Source organism: Salvelinus fontinalis, chromosome 7, assembly GCF_029448725.1.
Source record: "Salvelinus fontinalis isolate EN_2023a chromosome 7, ASM2944872v1, whole genome shotgun sequence".
In the NCBI taxonomy this organism is placed as follows: Eukaryota; Metazoa; Chordata; class Actinopteri; order Salmoniformes; family Salmonidae; genus Salvelinus; species Salvelinus fontinalis.
In genome coordinates, this window is record NC_074671.1 from 45929123 (window position 1) to 45956852 (window position 27730).

A 27730-nucleotide genomic window follows, 5' to 3' on the forward strand; every position below is an offset into this window, starting at 1 on the left:
ATGGAATGACACATTCATGACCTTTTCTCTCTCGCTTTCTCTCAGTCCCTCTCTGTCAGCCCCTCCCCTCTCAGTCTTTAGCTTTCTCTCTCTCTCTCCATCTATCTAGCTCTCTTTCAGTCACCCTCTCTCAGTCCCTATCTTTCAGTCTCCCTGACACATACTTTTTCAGATAATAAGTCACCCCCCCCACCAAAAAAAAATGTCCAAAGCCTAAAAATAAACACCGGGCTATGCTTCACCACTATTCCTTTCCATATTTAATCCTTCTGGACAGAGCCCAACATACTCATCTGATTGACCCTTGGCGGGGTGGTGGTGTAATAATGAGTATTAATCAAATTGATGAGGAGCCAGGAGTATCAGAGGGGCCGGCTAAGCTCAGTCTGGGAGCCCAGGCAAGGCCACTCCTGACCAGGCAGATGTTTCGCAGATGGTGGGTGGGTGTGTGTGCATGCGTGAGAAAGAGAGAGAGAAAGACAGTGTGAGTGTGTGTGTTCTCAAGATGCTCAGGAAATATGGGAAATGGATTCACAATGAGGAAACTTAAGACTAGTGAGACTAAAGCCACAGCATGCAAATCTCTTTGTTTTTGAGACACTTGGGTATTGTCAGACGCAGATTCAGGTGAAATACTCTTTCAAATGAGATTGTCGTAGACTGGAGACAAAGGTTGTAATTCAAACATTGTTCAGATCAGTGGCAAGGAGTTCAAAACTGTCGCCTTTAAGATATCAGTCATGTGTTTATAATGATTTCCATGTAGTATTGAGAATTAGACAAACTGAAATGATAGCGTATTATAGCCAGCAAATAATGATTACAGTTGATACGATGACTGAAGCAAGCATTGGTTTTCTGCAGTGAGAGTGTGTGAGAGAGATAGACCAATACATAGATCGATACAGAAAGAGAGAGAAAGACCGAGTGAATGTGTGTATGTGCATGCATGCGTGACTGTATGCGTGTGTGTGTGTGTGTGTGTGTGTGTGTGTGTGTGTGTGTGTGTGTGTGTGTGTGTGTGTGTGTGTGTGTGTGTGTGTGTGTGTGTGTGTGTGCGCGCCTGCCTGCGTGTGTGCGTGCCTGCTTGCATGTGTGTGTGCGCGAGAGGGAAGAAGAGTGACAGGAGAGGAGAGGCGGCTGCCCTCATTAAATTCTAAAACCACTAATACTGCTGAGCCGATCACTGGAATTCTCCCTACAGTCCTTTCACTGCCCTGAACAACCACATTCACTTCCACTTTGGCCTTGGAACACAATCCTCGCTCTCAAATTCTCTTCCCTCTTGAGACTCAGACTGCTCCCTAATGGCACCCTATTCCCTATATAGTGCAGTGCACTACTTTTGACAAGAGTCCAATAGGGCTTTGGTCAAAACTAGTGCACTACAGTGAGCTCCAAAAGTATTGGGACAGTGATACATGTGTTGTTGTTTTGGCTCCTGTACTCCAGCACTTTGGATTTGAAATGATACAATGACTATGAGGTTTTATTGTAAATAAGAATAGAATACATTTTTTAACAGTTCTATATTCCTGTGGATGCTACCATGATTATTTTGTGCCCAATAGAAATTAATGGTAAATAATGTATTGTGTCATTTTGGAGTCACTTTTATTGTAAATAAGAATATAATATGTTTCTGAACACTTCTACATTAATGTGGATGTTACGATGATTACGGATAGTCCTGAACGAATCTTGAATAATGATGAGTGGAAAAATTAAGACGCATAAATATCATACTCCCCCAAAAATGCTAACCTCCTCTGTTATTGTAATGGTGAGAGGTTAGAATGTCTTGGGGGTATGATATTTGTGCGTCTGTAACTTTCTCACTCATCATTATTCATGATTCATTCAGGACTATCCGTAATCATGGTAGCATCCACATTAATGTAGAATTGTTCTATATTAGAAGCTGTTCTGGAGAGGCTGGAAAATGAAATACACTTAATGATGCAGTCCAGGATCTTAAGCACGACAAATTTGTAACATGTACGAATTGGATTTGTAACATATTATAGGAATTGCAAAAAATAACATATCATACGTAATGAATCACATAGTACACAATTGGATGATGTAGTACACCCAAAAAAATAGGGACCCGTTTTGGCTCGTGAGCACCACTTTCAAAACAACTGGCTGAAATTATACAAAAGTTCTGGAGCATCACTTTAAGTGGGGAGGTAAAGAGCTGGATAGACAAGGAGGAGGAAGGAGAGGACATATGTAAGAAGAACATAAACAAGACAGGATTAGATAACTATGGGCGAGACCAAAACAGTTCCACGACGTGACTCGTCAGCTTAAAAATCTAAAATGCACATTCAACAGAAGTTTTGTCTGAAGTTACAGTAAAACAGTGGCATCTTATAACCTTCCAGGAAGTGCACATCACAAAATCAACACGGAATGAAGTGGCCAAATGTAAATGTCTTCACCAATATGTATAACGAGGAATTAATCAATGCACTCATGAAAAGGCCAGCTGGATCCTGCATTACGACCACACCGTCTGTAAAAAGGTTGAGTCTGTGTCCCAAACGGCTCCCTATTCCCTAAATAGCGCATTACTTTTGACCAGGGGCCTTGGTCAAAACAAATGCATATTATAGGGAATAGAGAGCCGTTTGGGATGCAGTCCCAGTCAATTTCCTCAGAGCAAGATGAAACAGGATGCAAACCCAAAACCAACAAAAAGTGTTGACACGAGAAAGGAAATCTTGAGGCTATTAGCGAACCTGACTTGTTGTTCTCACAAGGCGGTTCTCGTAACAACCTCCAACCACACCGATGGGCTACATCAGAGGAACAATACCCACAAGGCGCCAGTTCAGAAAGTCCTATCAGTGGAGCAAACGCGCGGGCGGGCACACACACACGCACACAAACGCGCACACACGCACAATAGAGAGAGGGCAGAAAGCAGACACAACCATGACCACTGCTCCATTAAGAGTTAAGACCTTGATCTGATGTTCCCCTGGAAACGGCCTACCTACATGACGTCAAACGATTGAGCTCAGACATAATGCAATTTCAGCCCAGTGAGAGAGAACAGTTTGATGACAGCCACTGAAACAGAGGTGGTTCTCATGATAGTGAGCTTGCTTGATGAGCAACCTTGCATGAGACCTGAAGACTTTTGTTAGCTTGAAAAAAATCTGCATGGCCCCCCGAATCTGATCTGGGGTCCCGTGTGACTCAATTGGTAGAGCATGGCGCTTGCAATGCCAGGGTTGTGGGTCCAATCCCCACAAGGGACCAGTATGAGAAAAAAGTATGAAAATGTATGTACCCACTACTGTAAGTTTCTCTGGATAAGAGCATCTACTAAAATGTAAATCCAGCCTGGGTTTCAGCCTTCTCATTCAGATGCTAATGAGTGTGTAAATCACATCTGGTCCCCCCCCTCTGTGCCTGGATCTTTGTACCTGAATAGCTACCCCACCAGGTATCAAATGAGCTGCAAGAAATAGGCCTCTTTTAACCCCGCCATCCTCTCTCCGTTGCTCTCCAATCAGTAAATGAGCATTGGGCGAACACTCTGACAACGTGCCACAGCAATGCTTGGCATCCTACAGGGAGGGACACAGCCTCGGGAGACTCAGAGGGACACAGACAAAGAGCCTGACACTGTTACCACTTCCCAATTAGTCAAAGCAGCAAGGAGGATGCGGATTCCAAAGAGACCTCATCATGTGACACAGACGTAAATGAGGATACTAGGAAACTCATTGGATACAAAAACTAGGATGTTCATATTTGAACTAAGACATTTTATGACGACTCAGATAGATATCCATCTAACTAAATTAACAACATCACACATGCTCCCGAGTGGCGCAGCAGTCTAAGGTACTGCATCTCAGTGCTAGAGGCATCACTACAGACCCTGGTTAGATTCCAGGCTGTATCACAACCGGCCGTGATTGTGAGTCCCATAGGGCGGCGCACAATTGGCCCAGCGTCTTCCGGGCTAGGGTTTGGCCGGGTTAGGCCGTCATTGTAAATAAAAATGTGTTCTTAACTGACTTGTCTAGTTAAATAAAGGTTAAATAAAATTTAAAAAAAAAAGAAAACATCACACATCCCAGCCCATAACTTATGGATGACATGGGTGTGTATAAATACTATTACACACACACACACACACACACACACACACACACACACACACACACACACACACACACACACACACACACACACACACACACACACACACACACACACACACACACACACAGAGTTGAAGATATGGAATACTTACTGATAGTGGACCCAAGAGGGCCCCAGTGTCTTCTTGAACTGGGTCAGGCCCACAATGTCAATGTAGATGAGCTCCACCACCTTGTCCCCCTGGGTGGGGCAGCTGGACTTGTTCCCCATCACTCTCCTCATGATCCTGCACGAGGAGAGGGAGTGGGCTTAATTAGGACCCACAGGGTATATCTGAAATGGCACCATATTCCTCTATATAGTTCACTACTTTTGACCAGGGCTCTGGGGTTCAGAACCGTTTTAAATTCACTGTAACATGGACAATAACGTTGTATTGTAATATATTACAAAAAGAGAGCAACAACAACATGTAAACACACAACAAACAAAGAGAAGAAAGCTATGGATTGTTTACACATAGTAAACCCTCTTATTAAACAACTGGCGCCGAAGAACATGGCTGACGTTTTACATTCTCCCCAAAAATTGTGCAATCTTGTTATTTTTTTGGCGTAACTTAAAAAAAAAAAAAACGTATTGCGTACATAATGTTACTGCTACCGTCTCTTACGGCCGAAAATAACTTCTGGGCATCAGAAAATCGATTACTCACCGCGGACTGGAAGAAAAGGACTCGTTTTCCTTTAATGAGTCCGACAAGAAGGATATCCTGCTTTCACTGGAACAGGCCCAGATCCACGCCTTTTGCGTGAAGAAAAGACGCCAGAAAAGGGGACGTAGATCGGGGATCCTTCTGAGAATCCGGAGGCGAGCGAGTAAACTCCCAATGCTTTACATTCTCCTTGCTAACGTGTAATCGTTAGAAAATAAAAGTGATGACCTACGATTAAGATTATCCTACCAACGGGACATTAAAAACTGTAACATCTTATGTTGTTTCACCAAGACGTGGCTGAAAGTAAAAACTCACAATATAGAGCTGACGGGATTTTCCATGCAACGGCAGAACAGAGACGCTACCTCTGGTGTCTTTTTGTCAATAACAGCTGGTGCGCGATGTCTAATATTAAAGAAGTCTCGAGGTATTGCTCGCCTGAGGTAGAGTACCTTATGAAACTGTCGACCACACTATCTACCAAGAGAGTTCTCATCTGATTTATTTGTAGCCGTCTATTTACCACCACAAAGCGAAACTGGCACTAAGACCGCTCTCAACCAACTCTTTAAGGCCATAAGCAAAGAAGAAAATGATCACACAGAAGCGGCGCTCCTAGTGGCCGGGGACTTTAACGCAGGCAAACTTAAATCAGTTTTACCAAATGTTTACCAGCATGTGCAACCAGGAAGAAAAAAAAATCCTAGACCACCTTTACTCCACACAGAGAGATGCATACAAAGCTCTCCCCCACCCTCCATTTGGCAAATTGGACCACAATTCTATCCTCCTGATAACTGCTTACAAGCAAAAACTAAAGCAGGAAGTACCAGTGACTCGCTCAATATGTAAGTGTTCAGATGACGCGGATGCTACACTACAGGACTGTTTTGCTAGCACAGACTGGAATTCATCCAATGGCATTGAGGAATACACCACCTCAGTCATCGGCTTCATCAATAAGTGCATTGATGACGTCGTCCCCACAGTGACTGTACGTATGGATTACAGGCAACATCCGCAAGGAGCATTACACTAATCCGGACGCTTATAAGAAATCCCGCTATGCCCTCAGACAAAACATCAAACAGGCAAAGCGTCAATACAGGATTAAGATTGAATCCTACTACACTGGCTCTGACGCTCGTCGGATGTGGCAGGGCTTGAAACCTATTACGCACTACAAAGGGAAACCCAGATGCGAGCTGCCCAGTGACGCGAGCCTACCAGACGAGCTAAATGCCTTTAATGCTCGCTTTGAGGCAAGCAACACTGGAGCATGCACGAGAGCACCAGCTGTTCTGGATGACTGTGTGATAACGCTCTCGGTTGCCGATGTGAATAAAACCTTTAAACAGGTCAACATTCACAAACCCGCAGGGCCAGACAGGTTACAAGGACGTGTACTCAAAGCATGCGCGGACCAACTGTCAAGTGTTTTCAACCTCTCCCTGACCGAGTCTGTAATACCTACATGTTTCAAGCAGACCACCATAGTCCCTGTGCCCAAGGAAGCGAAGGTAACCGGCCTAAATGTTTACCGCCCCGTGGCACTCACATCGGTAGCCATGAAGTGCTTTGAAAGGCTGGTCATGGCTTACATCAACAGCATCCTCCCGGACACCCTAGACCCACTCCAATTCGCATACTGCCCCAACAGATGAAGCAATCTCAATTGCACTCCACACCGCCCTTTCTCACCTGGGCAAAAAGAACACCTATGTGAGAATGCTGTTCATCGACTACAGCTCAGCATTCAAAACCATAGTGCCCACGAAGCTCATCACTAAGCTAAGGACTCTGGGACTAAACGCCTCCCTCTGCAACTGGATCCTGGACTTCTTGACGGGCCACCCCTAGGTGGTAAGAGTAGGCAACAACACGTCTGCCACGCTGATCCTTAACACTGGGGCCCCTCAGGGGTGTGTACTTAGTCCCCTCCTGTATTCCCTGTTCACCCACGACTGTGTGGCCAAACATGACTCAAACACCGTCATCACGTGTTTTTGTTTTTTTTAACCTTTATTTAACTAGACAAGTCAGTTAAGAACAAATTCTTATTGACAATGATGGCCTAGGAACAGTGGGTTAACTGCCTTGTTCAGGGGCAGAATGGCAAATATTTACCTTGTCAGCTCGAGGATTCGAACGAGCAACCTTTGGGTTACTGGCCCAACGCTCTAACCACTAGGCTACCTGCTGCTGCTGAAGACACAACAGCGGTAGGCCTGATCACCAACAATGATGGAACGGCCTATAGGGAGGTCAGAGAACTGGCAGTATTGTGCCAGGACAACAACCTCTCCCTCAATGTGAGCAAGACAAAGGAGCTGATCGTGGACTACAGGAAAAGGCGGGCCGAACAGGCCCCCATTAACATCGACGGGGCTGTAGTGGAGCAGGTTGTGAGCTTCAAGTTCCTTGGTGTCCACATCACCAACAAACTATCATGGTCCAAACATACCAAGACAGTCGTGAAGAGGGCACAACAAAACCTTTTCCCCCTCAGGAGACTGAAAAGATTTGGCATGGGCCCCCAGAATACTCAAAAGGTTCTACAGCTGCACCATCGAGAGCATCCTGACCGGTTCCATCACCGCCTGGTATGGCAACTGCTCGGCATCTGACCGTAAGGCGCTACAGAGGGTAGTGTGAACGGCCCAGTACATCACTGGGGTCAAGCTTCCTGCCATCCAGGACCTATATAATAGGTGGTGTCAGAGGAAAGCCCATTAAATAGTCAGAGACTCCAGTCACTCAAGTTATAGACTGTTTTCTCTGCTACCACACGGCAAGCGGTACCGGAGCGCCCTGTATTTAGCCTCGTTATAGTTATTCTTGTTGTGTTACTTTTTATTTTAGCCTACTTGGTAAATATTTTCTTCTTCTTGAACTGCACTGTTGGTTAAGGGCTTGTAAGTAAGCATTTCACGGTAAAGTCTACAGTTGTTGTATTCCGCGCATGTGGCAAATAAAGTTTGATTTGATTATTCAAGTAGGAAGTAATATAAGACAGGTTTTACCTAACAAAGCAGGACTAGAGTACACAAAGAACATGTGGAAGTTTTTGCAGGTGGGTTGCAACCACCTCACGTTGCACTAGCTTTAGCTGTATTGTGAAGTTATACTTCTGCTCATTCCATAGGTGACCTTGGGGAGGTAATACCTGGCGCTGTATGTATCAAGCATCTCAGAGTAGGAGTGCTGCTGATTTAGGATCAGTTTCGCCTTTTAGAGCACAATGAATAAGACTACATGGACAGGGTAGTCCTGGGCCTGTATCCATAAAGCGTCTCAGAGTAGGAGTGCTGATGATCTAGGATGAAGTCCCAACCTGTCCATATGATCTTATTCATTATGATCCTAGAATTGTTCAATAAGAAACACTCTTTATAATTTTACGTTGGAAAACATTTTAACCGTTTGCTACGGTACTCCGCACTGAACACAACCCAGATGTGTCCGAGGGGTGCACACACACACACACTCAACAGACTCACTCTTTGAGCTCGGCTAGGGAGGCGGAGATGCGTACGTCGTGGCCCAGCAGGTAGAGGGTGGTGATGAGGTCACTCCATTGCAACAGCTCCCCCAGGGGGCCCCCACTGAAGGCGTTCTCTGCAATCTTGAAGCCCGACTCCTTGGTCAACAGGCCCAGGTGCACCAGGATCTGATGGAGATAGAGGGGTATAGAGTGTCAGTTCAGTTTAAATCTACTGTTTCTCATTGTGGCTCAGTTGGTTAGAGCATGGCACTAGCAATGACAGGGATGAGAGTTTGATTCCCAACGGGGCTATCAATACAAATATTTATGGGAATGGGATATTATCAACATATAAAAAATTCATACACTATTACTGGAACCCAATAAAATCACTGGGTGTAATATAGTGTGCAACTTTCTGTTTTCTTTTTCAAGTATGTTGGGCACATCGCCAACCATCTGGGTGTGCGTCTTTAGTTCTTGAAGTAATCCAAACGTCATTCAATGGGTTGGAAAAATGCAATAAGGCATTTTCCCTATTCAAACGTAGCAGAATGTATGTCAAAGATGCACTCCACAGAAGACGTATCATTATTAACATCAGAGCGCACAAGTCTCCTTCTATTCACCAGGGAACACACAGACACAGGAGAGAATCCAACATTAAAATGTTCTGTGCTTTCTATGGACATCTCAACACACTTTCAGCTGCTGTGTTAGCCAGCCACAATAATGCATCCCAAACAGCACCCTATTCCTTATATAGTGCACTACTTTTGACCAGTTACCATAATAAACTATGTAGGGGACAGGGTGCAATTTGGGACGGAACCACAATCACTAAGGTGCATTGCATTTTGTCCTATATTTATAAAAAAAAAAAATAATCCCAGGCCCCCGTAGGAAGCCTTTTGCCTTTTGGTAGGCCGTCATTGTAAATAAGAATTTGTTCTTAACTGACTTGCTTAGTTAAATAAAGGTTCAATTTTAAAAATTGTTCAGGAATTCATGGGTAGAGATAGGATTATGACTGTAATATATAAAAATATCTGTTTGTGCAGTCTTGCCAAGTTGGCTCCAAGTTGGCAAAACAGCACAAAGAGATCTGGGATCAGGCTTATTTGTTCCTGCTCTGAGGATTTGGCATGATAGAGGTTGGGCTGAGTCCCGATTCCCCACACTTTTCCCAAAGCGTAGTCTTGCTCACTCAAGCCAATGCTTACACCAATCACTTCTGGAACAAAGTGAAGAATTGGAGTTTCAGGTGCAAGAGACTTTGTTCCACTCTAACTAGAGGGAGTAGGGCTCTCACCATATGTCATATCCATACTGTTCGAAGCCGTATAGTCAGAAAGAGGAGGTGGAGGTGAATTCTGAAGATCCTGAAGTCCTGAAGATCACTAGGGAACTGAAACCTCTATTATTAATCGTTGGGGCCAGGTAGCTACCCAGAACACAATGGACTTTCCGTGTTTAAAATTTCTCAGTTCAGAAAGGCATGGGCTGATTCTGTTCTCTTGTCCAAGTAGATAATATATTTTCGGAGGTGTGTTTGTGTGAGTGCGTGCGTGCAAGTGTGTAAGTGCAAGCTTGCATGAGTATGTGTGTGCGTGCGTGCACATGAGTACGTGTTTGTGAGTGTGTCCGTGTCCTACCTTCTTCCTCTTGCGCTTGGCCAGGTTCTGCTTGGCAGCCAGGGCGCGGATGGCGTTGATCCAGGGGTCTTCCATGCGCTTGATCCGGAGCATCATCCAGCGGAACTCTTCTCGCCGAGACATGACCCGATATAGCTCCTCGAAGCTCGTCCGGATCTCCGTCTAGGAAGATACAACACAATTTAGACACTCCTACTCTTTAGGCGTTATGGTTTAACCCATTAACCTCTTTCAAGGTTTACCCTATAGAAGGAGAATGTTAGCATCTGAAAGGGGGTAGGTATACAGTCAGTAGGCACTTTTGTTTTGGATCGGCAGAAGCCCCAGGTGGGCGGAGTGTGCACATTTTAGACTAAAGTGAAATCTCCACCCACCTGGGGCACAGGACGATGACAAACGAGCACGCCCAATTGTGTTTGTCGTGATCAGTTTGAGCAAAGAGACAGAGAATCGCTAATCTTCATTACATAATGAGTTATGTAGGGTTTGAGGTCATTTGTAGATCAGTGATTCTGTAATACTGTCAATCTCCAACACGCACATTGGTATCGAAATCCATCGATTCACTTGAAGGGATCGGTCACAACATACAGGATATAAAGAGGATTCTCATCAACTTAAAACACTTAAGCTACAAAGTGCCAAGTTCTGCCAGGCGCTATTTGCATTACAAAGACATATGGCTCCTCATTGAATGCTGGAATGCAATGATAGCAATCTACACATTTCTCAGCTTCTCTCGGGTCAATATTTAAGAAAGCCGGCTTGGTTAAGATGCAGCCCTGCCTGCCATTAACAGCTGCTAAAGCTGGGGAAACAACGCACTAACAACGCTCTGGCAGTGTATTACGATCCCTCATCAGGACAGGAAATCACTGGGAGAGAAAGAGAAGTTCTGGGGGCAGTGTCCCAAATGGCATCCTATTCCCTATATAGTGCACTACTTTTGACCATAGAGTATGGGCCCTGGTCAACAACAAAAAAATCACAACCACCATCAACGGTGATCTCAAAGACAAAAGGATCACTCATGTTGACATATCCAAAGGGGGGCAAAGAGTATTCAATTTGGACTTATCGCATTATCCATAACCGGGAGCAGAGTAATATTTAAAGCCAATAACGACGAGCCACGCCCGGAGCTCTGAGCTCAGACGGCCCTGTAGGGAGATTTGAGCCAGTGCCCATTGGCATGGCGACAGGCATCATGGTATAAATCCTCTCCCGCTCTATAGTCAGTTACTAGCGGAATCACTGGAGTGACTCTACTCTTCAGACAGTGTGTGTGTGTGTGTTAGCCTATGTGCACTAACATTGCTTATGCATTAGTCGATACCATTTGAGCTAAAAGACAAGCGGAAGAGGTCATTTCTAAAGAGCACATGATGTCGTAACATTATAAAAGCAATTCAATGCCCTCGTGTCTTGGAATTTGTCTTCAGGCCTGGTATTCTGTCTGGCCAGTCCCCAGAGGGGTGAGAGTGAAAAGGACTGGCCAGGCTGTTGGTCTTTCAGCAGGTGCAGAGACTGGCACTTATGCCCTTTTCACTACTGTGTTTTAAGATATTCTCTTATCACATTGTCATTTTCACATGGTGTCAACCTGAACCAAACTGTGTTGGCTGTAATATTTTATTTTCCTGTTGTCCTTTCCAGCAACTATACTCAGTTTGTCTCGGCTTGGCAGTGTGGAAAGCCCTTCAGTTCAGACACTCACCTGGCCCCTCCGGTCGGCCTCCTCATTCAATGTCTTGGTTCTCCACGGTAGGCGCGGGCACCAGTTCTCCACCTAAAATGACATTAACATCAGAACATAACATCAGAAGGAACTGAGATGGAAAATGTGACAGAGTGATTCATATGGGGCCTGTGAACTCTGCCAACGAAGAGGAGAGAGAGGAGAGGACACAGGGTCGAGGGAGGGAGGAAAGGACACTAGGGTTGTGTCCAAAATGGCACCCTCTTCTCTATAAAGTGCACTACTTATGACCAGATGTGACTATATAGGAAATAGGGTAACATTTGGGATGCAGCCTAGATGGCAAATCAGGCACTCATTAGGCAGGTAATTATTTCAGTGAAAGCAGATGTCATGCTGACAGAGGCCTGGCTCGCTTTGTTCTCACTTCAGAGGTTCTGGGGGGGGGGGGGGTTGATGCATCAACTAGCTACAGTGGGACCAGCCTCACTGTTGTGTGCAGATACAGAGATAGTCATGTACTGTAATGACATCCTATTCCCTATATAGTGCACTATTTTTTGGGGGGGGGGGGGGGGGGGGGGTCTACCTGATAGGGTGTAGGGCTCTGGCCAAAAGTAGTTCACTACATTGGGGATAGGGTGCCATTTGGATAAACTCTTAATCAATCAATCAAGCCTCAATCAACCTCATTCACTAACTGAGCCAGTGAGGCAACCAGTGGAACCCTGATACACATCAACTGGCCCTTAAAATGGAGGCTGGGGTTTTAGCTGTGACAGCCCCAACGTTGGGGCCATCCGTCTGGCTGTCCACTCTGAGCATGGGAAATTAGGCTACATCCCAAATGCCTCCTCACTCTGAGGAGGGTGCATTGCGTGCGTGAGTGCCAGACAGAACGCGTGAGAGAGGCAGAGAGAGAAAGAACAAAGCTGATACTATATGGAAATACATGCATATCGCCATGGTGAAAGCAGGTCATACTGACTTGAGTGCAGTAAAATGCTCGGTGATAGAGAACTGTCTCACTGCTCAGACTTCTCACTGGCTGCATACCTAAGGGTTCCCTATGGGCCCTAGTCAAAAGTGGTGTACTAAATAGGGAATAGGATGATATTTGGTACACAGCCACCCTCTCTCCCTTAAAGGAAAATTCCACTCACACACACACAGTCCCAAAATGTTTTATATGTCAGCAATCAAGTTCTCAAGATATATAAACTTTAAAAAATACAGAAATACAGCCGGTGTTATGCATTTCGTGTCATATGATGCTGAGTGTTGCACCATGATGCAAAATGCATCATACTGGCTTTTTATGAAAGTTATATATCTTGATTATATATCTTGATCTTGACTAATGAAACAAATACCAGAATATAGGTTTGGGGTGGAGTTTTCCTTTAATGAATTTAGTGCATGTCTTTCCCAACAGGTTTTTTTCAGTAGAGTAAAATGACATTGCACGGTTCTTCCCCCAAGCATGACATTGCACGGTTCTTCCCCCAAGCATGACATTGCACGGTTCTTCCCCCAAGCACTGATCTCAACCGATACAACATTTATAAGCTCCCATATCTGACCAGCTCCCATATCTGACCAGCTACCATATCTGACCAGCTCCCATATCTGACCAAGAATAATCAGCATAAAGAGTCAGGGACTTGAGTTTGATTAAAACAAACTTCAGTTCAGTCATTGCTACTTAGCAATGAGCTTCTCATTGACCACCAAAGGACAAACCTTATTTGTGAATGCTACGGTATAAATGGGCTTTAAATCTCAAGTGTGGTGTTTGCATGTACGTACCCTACTCACTAAGGTCATCAGAAAGCTACAGTACATGTTTCCATATTAACGCCTAGGAAAAAATGACTCACAAGTAAATACACCGCTCAAAAAAATAATGGGAACACTAAAATAACACATCCTAGATCTGAATGAATGAAATATTCTTATTAAATACTTTTTTCTTTACATAGTTGAATGTGCTGACAACAAAATCACACAAGAATTATCAATGGAAATCAAATGTATCAACCCATGGAGGTCTGGATTTGGAGTCACACTCAAAATTAAAGTGGAAAACCACACTACAGGCTGATCCAACTTTGATGTAATGTCCTTAAAACAAGTTAAAATGAGGCTCAGTAGTGTGTGTGGCCTCCACGTGCCTGTATGACCTCCCTACAATGCCTGGGCATGCTCCTGATGAGGTGGCGGATGGTCTCCTGAGGGATCTCCTCCCAGACCAGGACTAAAGCATCCGCCAACTCCTGGACAGTCTGTGGTGCAACGTGGCGTTGGTGGATGGAGCGAGACATGATGTCCCAGATGTGCTCAATTGGATTCAGGTCTGGGGAACGGGCGGGCCAGTCCATAGCATCAATGCCTTCCTCTTGCAGGAACTGCTGACACACTCCAGCCACATGAGGTCTAGCATTGTCTTGCATTAGGAGGAACCCAGGGCCTACCGCACCAGCATATGGTCTCACAAGGGGTCTGAGGATCTCATCTCGGTACCTAATGGCAGTCAGGCTACCTCTGGCGAGCACATGGAGGGCTGTGCGGCCACCCCACACCATGACTGACCCACCGCCAAACCGGTCATGCTGGAGGATGTTGCAGGCAGCAGAACGTTCTCCACGGCGTCTCCAGACTCTGTCACATGTGCTCATGTGCTCAGTGTGAACCTGCTTTCATCTGTGAAGAGCACAGGGCCCCAGTGGCGAATTTGCCAATCTTGGTGTTCTCTGGCAAATGCCAAACGTCCTGCACGGTGTTGGGCTGTAAGCACAACCCCCACCTGTGGACGTCGGGCCCTCATACCACCCTCATGGAGTCCGTTTCTGACCGTTTGAGCAGACACATGCACATTTGTGGCCTGCTGGAGGTCATTTTGCAGGGCCCTGGCAGTGCTCCTCCTTGCACAAAGGCGGAGGTAGCGGTCCTGCTGCTGGGTTGTTGCCCTCCTACGGCCTCCTCCACGTCTCCTGATGTACTGGCCTGTCTCCTGGTAGCGCCTCCATGCTCTGGACACTACGCTGACAGACACAGCAAACCTTCTTGCCACAGCTCGCATTGATGTGCCATCCTGGATGAGCTGCACTACCTGAGCCACTTGTGTGGGTTGTAGACTCCGTCTCATGCTACCACTAGAGTGAAAGCACAGCCAGCATTCAAAAGTGACCAAAACATCAGCCAGGAAGCATAGGAACTGAGAAGTGGTCTGTGGTCACCACCTGCAGAACCACTCCTTTATTGGGGGTGTCTTGCTAATTGCCTATAATTTCCACCTGTTGTCTATTCCATTTGCACAACAGCATGTGAAATTTATTGTCAATCAGTGTTGCTTCCTAGGTGGACAGTTTGATTTCACAGAAGTGTGATTGACTTGGAGTTACATTGTGTTGTCTAAGTGTTCCCTTTATTTTTTTGAGCAGTGTAGTTCAGTCGTCAAGGGCGCGTGGAGATACAGTGGATGAATACGTAAAGAGCTGGGGAGTTCCACGTCCCCCAGGCTGTTAACACTGAATGTCAACGAGTAGATCAAACCATAACAAACATAAATGAACAACCAAGGACACACACACAGACAGACACACACACACACTCACTCACCTCGCTGAGATATATGAAGAAGGAGCAGGTGGAGCCGTCCACGCCGTAGTTGGTGTAGCATGAGTCTGACCGCCACATGTCCTTCATCCACTGTGGAAGAGGAGGAGAGACTTGATCAGGACTGAACACAATAGGTACCAGTATAGCCTATCAATCCACATGCCTTGGCCAGTCCTCCCATCCCATGTCTAGAAGCTCTGAGCTATATGACCAGACCCAAGTCTGTGTGTGTGTTTGTGTGTGAGGACTCATCAATCCAAGAAAAAGAACCAGGCAATATAAGCAAAGACACAGTGACAAAAATGTGACTCTGGGCAAAGTGTCAACAGCATTGAAAGTGAAAAAGTGTTTTTGTTCAATGGGCTGATGTTTTTTCGAGACTCAACCGCAAAATACAGTGTTTTCAGATGATCACAGATGGAGATGTGCAAAACAGTCTGCTGAAGCCCAGTGAAGGAGCAGAGTGGGGCCTTGGCCAAGGCTACGGGGGAATATGGCAATGACTTACACATTCTGGGTTAGGAATAATGGTGTTCCACTCCAACACTGACACATTAAGGCTGACACATGAGTCTCAAATGACACCCTATTCATTATGGGCCCTTGTCAAAAGTAGTGCACTACATAGAGAATAGGCTGCCATATGGGACGTAGCCTACCTCTTTCCATCGCTGCAATTTCCATCGGATTTTTAAAATCGGATTTCCATCCCATTGTTTTTCAATGACTAGGCTATGCAGAGTGGATGAAGGTTTATATGAGAATGCCCAAACTAATTCCACTGAGATTGACAGCCACCCAAGTAAATCCCCTGGAATGAGTCACACAAGGCAGCTGAAAACATAATTTGCAGCTAATTGACTTAAAGGTATTCTACAGGGGTTTATGAATTCCGAAGTATATTGTAATCGGGAAGGAGCAAGAAGTCTTCAATTTGTCTTTTGTTCCTGCTAAAAACCTTCTGAAAGATTTTTCAAATAATAATTATTCCATCCATCAGAGCACAATAACAGGATGGAAAAGGTTGCCAGAAGGAAGTTTGTACCATGTACAGTATTATATAGCACTGTGACAGCTGGGATTTCCACCATACCCCATAAAAGCGCCCGAGAAATTAAATAAACTGTCTGAAGTTATTTTACTAGCCGACAGTTTTATCAGCAGAAACATTTAGCCCACGCGCAAACAGAATACATTGAAAAGCTGCATTCTGATTTAACCTTAATAAAACACTTGAGATGTAATGTGGTTGAAATAATCCCATAAAAAAAGAGAAAGGAGATAGACATTTGAGACAAATGGAGGCTAAATAGGACAAAACAACTCATCTGTTTCCGCTATGGAGCCTGTTTGAGCCCTGTTTTGGCTCTTTTAAATGGTGATCGGCCTTTCTTTGGTGCCAGTGGAGGCTTGGGAGCAGCGCGCAGAGCAGATGGCCTTTATGATATGACGGTATCTGCCCCGGGCAGACTCCGGCCTGGGGCTGGAGTGCTGTGATTACTGCTGGTGGTTGTGTGTGTGTGTGTGTGTGTGTGTGTGTGTGTGTGTGTGTGTGTGTGTGTGTGTGTGTGTGTGTGTGTGTGTGTGTGTGTGTGTGTGTGTGTGTGTGTGTGTGTGTGTGTGTGTGTGTGTGTGTGTGTGCGCGCGCTTGGGTGCGTGTGTATGTGCTTGGGTGCGTGTGTATGTGCTTGGGTGCGTGTGTATGTGCTTGGGTGCGTGTGTATGTGCGTGTGTGTGTGCTTGGGTGCGTGTGTGTGTGTGCTTGGGTGTGTGTGTGTGTGTTTGTTTGGGTGCGTGTGTGTGTGTGTTTGGGTGCGTGTGTGTGTGTGCTTGGGTGCGTGTGTGTGTGTGTTTGGGTGCGTGTGTGTGTGTGTGTGTTTGGGTGCGTGTGTGTGTGTGTGTGTTTGGGTGCGTGTGTGTGTGTGTGTGTTTGGGTGCGTGTGTGTGTGTGTGTGTTTGGGTGCGTGTGTGTGTGTGTGTGTGTGTTTGGGTGCGTGTGTGTGTGTGCTTGGGTTCGTGTGTGTGTGCTTGGGTGCGTGTGTGTGTGCGCTTGGGTGTGTGTGTTTGGGTGCGTGTGTGTGTGTGTTTGGGTGCGTGTGTGTGTGTGCTTGGGTGCGTGTGTGTGTGTGCTTGGGTGCGTGTGTGTGTGTGTTTGGGTGCGTGTGTGTGTGTGTGTGTTTGGGTGCGTGTGTGTGTGTTTGGGTGCGTGTGTGTGTGTGCTTGGGTTCGTGTGTGTGTGCTTGGGTGCGTGTGTGTGTGCGCTTGGGTGCGTGTGATTGGGTGGGTGCGAGCGTGCGTGCGTCTCGCTCACCTTGACTTTGCCCTCACAGTGAGGGAAGCCGTCCATGGGGGGAAGCTCACATTTCTCCTGAGCGCCGTTCAGCAGATCTGCGGAAAGAGAGGAGAGAGATAGGGAGAGAAAAGCCGAGATGAGGAGGGGATCAATAAGGTCAGGCACCAGCGTTGGGAGAAAACCATGCAGGTGTGGAATTGACATAAAAAAGACGACACGGAGAGATCAATACACACGCATGAATGAACACACTCCTGTGCACATACACACTGCCTCAGGCATGTATGCGTATGACACATCAAAAATACACACACACTTTGGGTTTACATATCCAAAAGCTACGAACAACCAATGACTTCACTGCGTCTGTAATTCCATGTATCCTCAGCAAGGTGGTGGTATTTTGAAGAGACTGAACATGGCCCAGAATTGAAACAACATATGTATGCATGTAATGTGTGCTCTCTCCCAATAGCATGAGCACAGGTAACGTAACTTGTGTGACCACATGGTACCATCCATCCATCCATCCGCAACAGATACACAATGCCAATGAGGCTATGCTGTTCCCCTGGCCCGAGCATACGGTGGTGTGATTTCCATACCTGACACAGCAGACTGACGCAGGTTCAGATAAGCTCGCCTCACACCGACAATAGACGTGTGGAGTTTAGATATGCCAGGGCTACTAAGAGGCTTCAATGGAATGGGGTGCTGGGAACAGTCACACTGCAAAAAATAAAATGTGATGGCATCTCCCATAAATAAAAGTTGACTCATTTCAATCGTTTTTTGTCCAAAAATGATTGGGTGCTATTCCATATGTAGGAAATAGGGTTGCCCTTTTTCAACTGTTTGTTTCTCTAGATTTCACAAAAACAACAAATGTTACCCTCGTATTCCTGTGAGGATGAAGACACCAGGGTTGGGAGAAGGTGTCCCATTCAGAAATGGCTGTTACATGACAGAGGTGGTGATGAGGCTCAGACAGGGCTCTATTTTCTCAGGGGGCTGTCTGAAAGGCTGTCATCATGAAGGGAGGATTGGAGAGAGGACAGGAATAGTGGGGGAGAGAGAGAGAGAAGAGAGATGAGAGAGAGACGTGGCCAGACGAAACAACCGGTGTGAAGGTAACCTTAAAGGGATACTTTGGGAGACAGAGACAGATTAACTTGTGGATACCATCTGTGTCCAGTATGAAGGAAGTTCGAGGCAGTTTCTCGAGCCAATGCTAACTAACAATAGCACAATGACTGGAAGTCTATGGGTATCTACTAGCATCTAGGGCCTCATTGCCAAAATCCAGAAGTATCTCTTTAATGACTGGCCTGTCTGAGAGGTGGACCAGATTGCCCCGTCATCAGTTCAAGGCTGATACTCTCTCACAGTCCGAGGGAAACTTAGCTTGGACTGACAAGAGGATATTGCCATTGGGTCTGTGGCTTGGCCATGAGTGAATTACCGGTATCAGCACTGGCATTTAAACAAATTCGATAACAATAAGAGAACCTTTGCAGACTATTTGTTTTGGACAAAAATCCCAAGGTTCCTGTTAAAAATCTCTTAACAGTCACTACCTGTTCTGTGATCATTTGTTCTGAAGTAAGAATCAAAGCATTTGCAAAGAATGGATAGAAACCAAGAGGCAGGCTTTTTACCATTTGCGACCCATGGTGAGCTTGCCAATAACAAAGACGCAGACAGTGACAAAATCTTGCATCCAAAAGGCTTGTACAGAGCCAAACATTACACAATGCATCACTTTGTTCTATAGCGATTGATCAGTCCCAGATTCATTACAAAACCTTCAAGGCCGGCTCGCCCCAAACTCTGAGTTCTGACATGTTTGGGCTAAAGATTAGACTAAAACTCTATTCTTCCTTCTGCACCGAGTAGCATTCACTAAGAAACAAAGAGATTTCAGTGAGAGAGAAGAAAATGTATCAGAATTCTAATGAACAGAATGTCACGTGATCGCTGCACGCAAAGCTATTCTATACGACCACGTCAGGAGTGTGTTTGTGTGTATCTGTTACTGAGGGGATCTCATGCTGATAACAGAATGTTATCTCTACTCCAGGAAAAAAAAAAAAAACACTGATTAAAATTTGTTTAATGCACACAGCGCTTTGGCTTAATAACCCTCGATGTAAAGAGCTCATGCTGCGACGCTGCCCTCTCGTCTATTTTAATAGCCTTGTTGTTTTCATACTCGCAATGACTACACAATATATAACACACAGCATAGGGGTGGATGCAGTAAACAATGGTGATAGACAAATGAGAACGCTCTGGGGTGAAGTTCCACCTAGGTACAGATCTAGGATGAGCTTCCCTCCCTCAAACTTAACATTAAGCATAGTGAGGTAAATGCCAAACTGACCCGAGATCAGCATCTAGCGGATACTTCAACCTACACCAATGAGAACCAAATAAGAAGAGGGACTTTCACTGCTATTCACCAACTTCCAGCGGGTCCAAACACCTAAAGATGCCTTTGAAGCTGCTCTCTCCTGTTTCAGTCATTATCTGCTAAAAGAAGCCTTTGAACGAGATGAGACAGTCAATCAGCGTGTTTGAGGGGATTAGTTTGAAGGAGGCGCTGAATCAATCATCACATAATGAGTAAGCCCTAGCAGTGATTCTGCGCAGTCCAACTGCAATGGAATCCAACATGCACAATGCAACGCCTGAGCCAGTGTGTGTGACACTGCAGGCTATGCGTTTTTGCATGCACCTATTTATTGATTGCATTTCGTATTTGATGCGTGTATTTCTGCATTCTAAAGTGCAAATTTGTAAAAGAGACCAGGGTATCAATATGACTGAAATAAATGCAGATATGGACAACGGTCATGTGGTCATGAGACGGCTAGCCTGAGACGAAAGGGCCTCTGGTTTAGCCACGGTTTCCCGGGGCAACAGAAGCAAGAGAACAATAGGGGGAGGCAGACAGATTATTATTGAAGTATTTTCTATCATTGCCGGTCGAACAAAGGCCTCGCACTGGACGAAGGGGAGAGTAGCGGACCTCATGCTGAGCCCATCAGCCTTTGTCCACACACACACGTCTCCCTCCTCCTCTGGACAAGACGAGATGAGACCAGCTGATATGAGCTGAGACTGGCTGAGATCTTACCAGCCAGAGTGTCAGAGCCAAAACATGGCTTCTTAAGTTGCTGCTGCTTTAATCAAGCAGAAAGAGCTGCCTGTCGCCAAGTGGCAGGCTAAATATAGCCGCATTATAATCAAATGTCAGGGAGGTGGTATTTAAACCTAACAAGAGATCTCTCCACATGCTGTGCCTTCTTCACAGAGCACCTTAAAGCCCAATAAGCATCTTTAGTCTGATGAACCGCACAACGATGTTTAAGATTTAGATTGACATACTGCACTGTGGTCACGGCAACTGCAACGCTTGCATAATAGTACTCTGTGGAACACGCACACGGTATTACAGGGCTGTGTCTGAACGTACCAGCAGAGCTACCCGTCTCTGAGTAAATAAACACACACATGCACCCACATGCGCATGCAGATGGACAAAGACATGGGGGTAGGTAGTCTGTGAGGAAATGTCCTTTGAATCCGTTCTCCTAGTATGTTGGTATAAAACCCCAGTGTGAGGTCAACAACAACATACACGTGACTCAAAGCAGGACCGTTGTGCAAGAAACGTAACTATGCAAAGGAAGTCTGTCAAAATAGCAGATAGAGCAAGCTCCCCAGCCTGCACGAAGAGGAAATGAAGGCTGTCGTCAAGCAAAGCCAATCAAATCAAAGTTTATTTGTCACGTGCGCCGAACACAACCGGTGTAGACCTTACAGTGAAATGCTTACTTACAGACTCTAACCAATAGTGCAAAAAAGGTATTAGGTGAACAATAGGAAAGTAAAGATAAAAAATAACAGTAAAAAGACAGTGAAAAATAACAGTAGCGAGGCTATAACAGTAGCGAGGCTACATACAGGTACCGGTTAGTCGGGTTGATTGAGGTAGTATGTAGATATGGTTAAAGTGACTATGCATATATGATGAACAAAGACTAGCAGCAGCGTAAAAGAGGGGTTGGCGGGTGGTGGGTGGCGGGACACAATGCAGATAGCCTAGTTAGCCATTGTGCGGGAGCACTGGTTGGTCGGGCCAATTGAGGTAGTATGTACATGAATGTATAGTTAAAGTGACTATGCATACATGATAAACAGAGAGTAGCAGCAGCGTAAAATAGGGGTTGGGGGGGGGGGGGGCACACAATGCAAATAGTCCGTGTAGCCATTTGATTTCCTGTTCAGGATTCTTATGGCTTGGGCTAAAAACTGTTGAGAAGCCTTTTTGTCCTAGACTTGGCACTCCGGTACCGCTTGCCATGTGGTAGTAGAGAGAACAGTCTATGACTGGGGTGGCTGGGGTCTTTGACAATTTTTAGGGCCTTCCTCTGACACCGCCTTGTGTAGGCAGCTTAGCCCCAGTGATGTACTGTGCCGTACACACTACCCTCTGTAGTGCCTTGCGGTCGGAGGCCGAGCATTTGCCGTTCCAGGCAGTGATGCAAACAGTCAGGATGCTCTCGATGGTGCAGCTGTAGAACCTTTTGAGGATCTGAGGACCCATGCCAAATCTTTTCAGTCTCCTTAGGGGGATTAGGCTTTGTCGTGCCCTCTTCACGACTGTCTTGGTGTGTTTGGACCATTCTAGTTTGTTGATGATGTGGACACCAAGGAACTTGAAGCTCTCAACCTGCTCCACTACAGCCCCGTCGATGAGAATGGGGGCGTGCTCGGTCCTCATTTTCCTGTAGTCCACAATCATCTCCTTAGTCTTGGTTACATTGAGGGATAGGTTGTTATTCTGGCACCACCCGGCCAGGTCTCTGACCTCCTCCCTATAGGCTGTCACATCGTTGTCGGTGATCAGGCCACTGTTGTGTCATCTGCAATCTTCTGATAATTCGTGCCGATAAGCCCTCCGAGAGCCTAACCAAACCTCTACTTGACAGGTAGAGAGAACTAAGGCGGTGATGATGGAGAGATGACACATTTAGCAGCATTGCGTAAGACCACTTCCACTGAATGAAGGAAACATGAAGGTGCAACTCAATGACAGAGTACTACTGGAGATCTTTGAGGAGGAGTTCTATGGTTTGCCAGTACAAACTGTCATCCGATCAGACTAGAGTTGCAAAAATTCATTCCATTATACCCTTGCTCGAAATCCAGATGGAACTGTTAATAGATCATATAAGATCCAGACAATCACAAAATACGATTCTGGAATTTTACAAGCCTAAATCAGAAAAGAAGGCAGCTACTAGCAGTAGTAGTGTTGTATATCCAAGGTGGAAAGAGGAAGGAGGCATTTTCTCTCCATTGTCATTTTGCTTCTCTGAGTTGATCATTAAGCTAAACCAAGGTTTAGCTTGGGTTAACCCGAAATGGACTTTGGACTAAATACATCAGGCTCAAGTTACACCCTCTCCTCTTCCTCAGCCCCCCCCTTCAAACTCAATCCTTTCCTCACAGTCCTGCGCTCATCATCACCCACCTTCCGACATTTTAGCTTTCTGGACGCATTACGTAAGGAAGAAGCATCATGGAATCCACTCAACAATGAAAGGTGCCGTTACAGAGTGGGAGAGATACATGGGGTGCCCTTTTCACTATATAGTGCACTACTTATGACCAGAGGCCTAAGGGCCCTGGTCAATAGTAGTGCACTATAAAGGAAATATGGTGCCATTTCAGACTCAACCATGGTTCAACTCCATAATGGCAAGATATAAAAAATATATTTTCCGCGCTTTGCATCTCTCTCACCGCTTCTGTTCCATCAAGACCACAGCTTCGGCCAACTTTGGGTGTACTTTTCCCTGCGAGTGACAAGCGAAGACATCTTTGAACACCTCATCAATTAAGCAGGAGGCAGCTAATGGAGAGTGCCCTCTCAGCCACAGAACAGCTATAGGCTCTCAGTGGGGTGACAGAAGGAGAGGGGCTCTGTGTGTGTGTGTCTGTGTCTGTGTCTGTGTGTGTGTCTGTGTGTGTGTGTGTGTGTGTGTGTGTGTGTGTGTGTGTGTGTGTGTGTGTGTGTGTGTGTGTGTGTGTGTGTGTGTGTGTGTGTGTGTGTGTGTGTGTGTGTGTGTGTGTGTGTGTGTGTGTGTGGGTTAAGGTTTTTGGGGTTTAAGGTAAGAGTTAGGTTTAGGGGTGAGGAGGGGAGGGGGAAAAAAAGTGGAATTCCACAGAAATAAGGCTGTGTGGACTTTGAGGGGATGTTGTGGAAGCGGAGAAGCTGGATGATGACCATAATCAGGGGTGATTTTCCAGGGAGGAAAAATACACACAGACATACATAGAGTGAAGCTGCCAGCGTGGCTGCTGTTGGTTGACTCTAGTCTGGAGAAGTCATCCAGAACAGTCTTTATTCTCTACAGGATTTCACAACAGTGTAAGAACATAACAACATGCCTGTCCTAGTATGTATGTATGTATGTATGTATGTATGTATGTGTGTATGTGTGTGTGTGTGTGTGTCCGTCCGTCCGTCCGTCCGTCCGTCCGTTCTCGGCTACAGGCTCTCACCAGGGCTCGGTTTCCCAAAAGCATCTTAAGGCTAAGTTCAGTGACCTCAATGGTTCTAACGATTAACTTAGCCTTGAGCTCAATGGTTCTAACGATTAACTTAGGCTTAAGATAATTTTGGGAAACCAGGCCCAGAACTTCAGTCTCACAGCAGGGTAAATAACAACAGTTCCCAGAGTGCCTGTGGCAGCCAAAAGCCTTGATTTATCATCTCATCATCTCCCAAGCATGACTAATGTTCCCCGGTTTCAAATTAATTAAGAAGAGCTATGTAATATTTACTAATGAGTCAAAGCCGCAACAGTGGGAAGAATCCATTGTGAGGGTAACATTTCTGAGAATTCAGGTAGTCAGGGACAGGGCTTTGAATAACATTGACTCTGTACCGGCACCCCCAGTATATATCCTTGTTTTTGTTATTTTATTGTGTTACTTTTTATTTTATCTTTTACTTTTTTCTTAACTATATTTCTTGAACTGCATTGTTGGTTAAGAGCTTGTAAGTAAGCATTTCACAGTAACGTCTACACCTGTTGTATTCAGCGCATGTGACAAATAAAATTTGATTTGATTTTCAATTTTCATTCAAAGGGCTTCAATGTGCTGTGTGGGTTAAAGTTGCCCCTAGATGCTGAATTTCTTCCACTAATGGTTAACAGGGCCTAAAATTAACACCATCCACCTGCGGGTAGATTTTGGCATTGACGGGTGGTCAGGGCAAGCATTTCACTCGCATTTGTGAATACAAATAGTCAAGAATTATCACATTTATAGTCAAATAAATGCTGCAGTAGCTGTTTTCAAAGTATTTCTGCCTTTTCGTTTCATAGCTGGTAAATTAATCGCAAAAAGTCAAAGAACTACGAATCCTATACAGCTTACTTTACTTTGCACTACAACACCGCCTGGCTGGGGTGTTGAGTGAAATATACATTTTTTGAAGCACTGCGCACAGCCATAAAAGTCTGTCTAATTTACTTGAAACTAAATGCTGAAGTGAGACTTTGTCCTTGTGTTTCTTGGCTATTTACATTGTTTTGTTCACAAGCTAGGTTGTTTTTCTATGTTGGAGTTTCAACTACTAGGAAAGAGAAGAAAACGCTTCTACTAGTCAGAATCAATCTCAAAGGCACAAACAGGACTTAAGTCTACACTACAACGGTAACCTTAAAAATGCAGGTGGACATGTTTGTCTCCTCTGTGATACACTATATATACAAAAGTAGTGGATTCAGCTATTTCTGCCACACCCGTTGCTGACTGTTCGTCGGGAGCTTCATGAGCAGCCCCACACAAGCCAAGCCTAAGATCACCATGCGCAATGCCAAGTGTCGGCTGGAGTGGTGTAAAGCTCGCCGCCATTGGAGCAGTGGAAACGCCGTTCTCTGGAGTGATGAATCACGCTTCACCATGTGGCAGAATCTGGGTTTGGCGGATGCCAGGAGAACCCTACCTGCCCGAATGCATAGTGCCTACTGTAAAGATTGGTGGAGTAGGAATAATGGTCTGGGCTGTTTTTCCATGGTTCGGGCTAGGTCCCTTAGTTCCAGTGAAGGGAAATGTTAACACTACAACATACAATGACATTCCAGACAATTCAACGCATCAAACTTTGTGGAACAGTTTGGGGAAGGCCCTGTCCTGTTTCAACATGACAATGCCCCCGTGCACAAAGAAAGGTCCACACAGAAATGGTTTGTCGAGATCAGTGTGGAAGAACTTGACTGGCCTGCAAAGAGCCCTGACCTCAACCCCACTGGACACCTTTGGGATTAATTGGAACGGCGACTGCGAGCCAGGCCTAATTGCCAACATCAGTGCCCAACTTCACTAATGCTTGTGGCTGAATGGAAGCAAGTCTCGGCAGCAATGTTCCAACATCTAGTGGAATGTCTTCCCAGAAGACTGGAGGCTGTTATAGCAGCAAAAGGGGGACCAACTCCATATTAATGCCCATGATTTTGCAATGAGATGTTCAATGAGCAGGTGTCCACATACTTTGTCATGTAGTGTATTTTGGTAAAAAAACAAACAAAAAATAAATATATACAGTTGAAGTCGGAAGTTTACATACACTTAGGTTGGAGTCACTAAAACTCGTTTTTCAACCACTCCACAAATTTCTTGTTAACAAACTATAGTTTTGGCAAGTCGGTTAGGACATCTACTTCATGCATGACACAACATTTTTTCCAACAATTGTTTACAGACAGATTATTTCACTTATAATTCACTGTATCACAATTCCAGTGGGTCAGAAGTTTACATATACTAAGTTGACTGTGCCTTTAAACAGCTTGGAAAATTCCTGAAAATTATGTCACGGCTTTAGAAGCTTCTGATAGGCTAATTGACATAATTTGAGTCAATTGGAGGTGTATGTATTTCAAGACCTACCTTCAAACTCAGTGCCTCTTTGCTTGACATCATAGGAAAATCTAAAGAAACCAGCAAAAACCTCAGAAAAAACATTGTAGACCTCCATGAGTCTGGTTCAGCAATTTCCAAATGCCTGAAGGTACCACGTTCATCTGCACAAACAATAGTATGCAATTATAAAGTCCATGGGACCACGCAGCCGTCATACCGCTCAGGAAGGAGACGCGTTCTGTCTCCTAGAGGTGAACGTACTTTGGTGCGAAAAGGGCAAATCAATCCCAGAAGAGCAAAAGACCTTGTGAAGATGCTGGAGGAAACAGGTACAAAAGTATCTATATCCACAGTAAACAAGTCCTATATCAACATAACCTGAAAGGCCACTCAGCAAGGAAGAAGCCACTGCTCCAAAACTGCCATAAAAAAAGCCAGACTGCACATGGGGAGAAAGATTGTACTTTTTGGAGAAATGTCCTCTGGTCTGATGAAACAAAAATCGAACTGTTTGGCCATAATGACCATCGTTATGTTTGGAGGAAAATGGGGGATGCTTGCAAGCCGAAGAACACCATCCCCACTGTGAAGCACGGGGGTGGCAGCATCATGTTGTGGGGGTGCTTTGCTGCAGGAGGGTCTGGTGCACTTCACAAAATAGATGGCATCAAGAGGGAGGAGAATTATGTGGATATATTGAAGCAACATCTCAAGACACCAGTCAGGAAGTTTAAGCTTGGTCACAAATGGATCTTCCAAATGGACAATTATCCCAAGCATACTTCCAAAGTTGTGGCAAAATGGCTTAAGGAACTGTAAAAGTGTGTGCGAGGAAGGAGGCCTACAAACCTGACTCCGTTACACCAGCTCTGTCAGGAAGAATGGGTCAAAATTCACCCAACTTATTGTGGGAAGCTTGTGGAAGGCTACCCGAAGCGTTTGACCCAAATTAAACAATTTAAAGGCAATGCTACAAAATACTAATTGAGTGTAAACTTCTGACCCACTGGGAATGTGATGAAAGAAATAAAAGCTGAAAGAAACCATTCATTTCTCATTTCACATTCTTAAAATAAAATGGTGATCCTAACTGACCTAAGACAGGGAATTTTTACGAGGATTAAATGTCAGGAATTGTGAAAAACTGAGTTTAAATGCATTTGGCTAAGGTGTATGTAAACTTCCG

At 45.2% G+C, this 27730-nt stretch overlaps 1 protein-coding gene across 1 annotated transcript in view; it reads right to left on the bottom strand.

Moving 5' to 3' along the window:
• LOC129859524 (alpha-1,6-mannosylglycoprotein 6-beta-N-acetylglucosaminyltransferase A-like) overlaps positions 1–27730 on the bottom strand; it is a 110044-nt gene that overhangs the window by 46169 nt on the left and 36145 nt on the right. The window contains exons 4-9 of the mRNA XM_055929386.1: positions 17617–17693; positions 15306–15395; positions 11703–11774; positions 9986–10147; positions 8347–8516; positions 4280–4414 (exon numbers count right to left, since the gene is read on the bottom strand). Of these exons, the coding sequence (XP_055785361.1) occupies positions 4280–4414; positions 8347–8516; positions 9986–10147; positions 11703–11774; positions 15306–15395; positions 17617–17693 (706 nt within the window). The remainder of the gene's footprint in view (positions 1–4279; positions 4415–8346; positions 8517–9985; positions 10148–11702; positions 11775–15305; positions 15396–17616; positions 17694–27730) is intronic.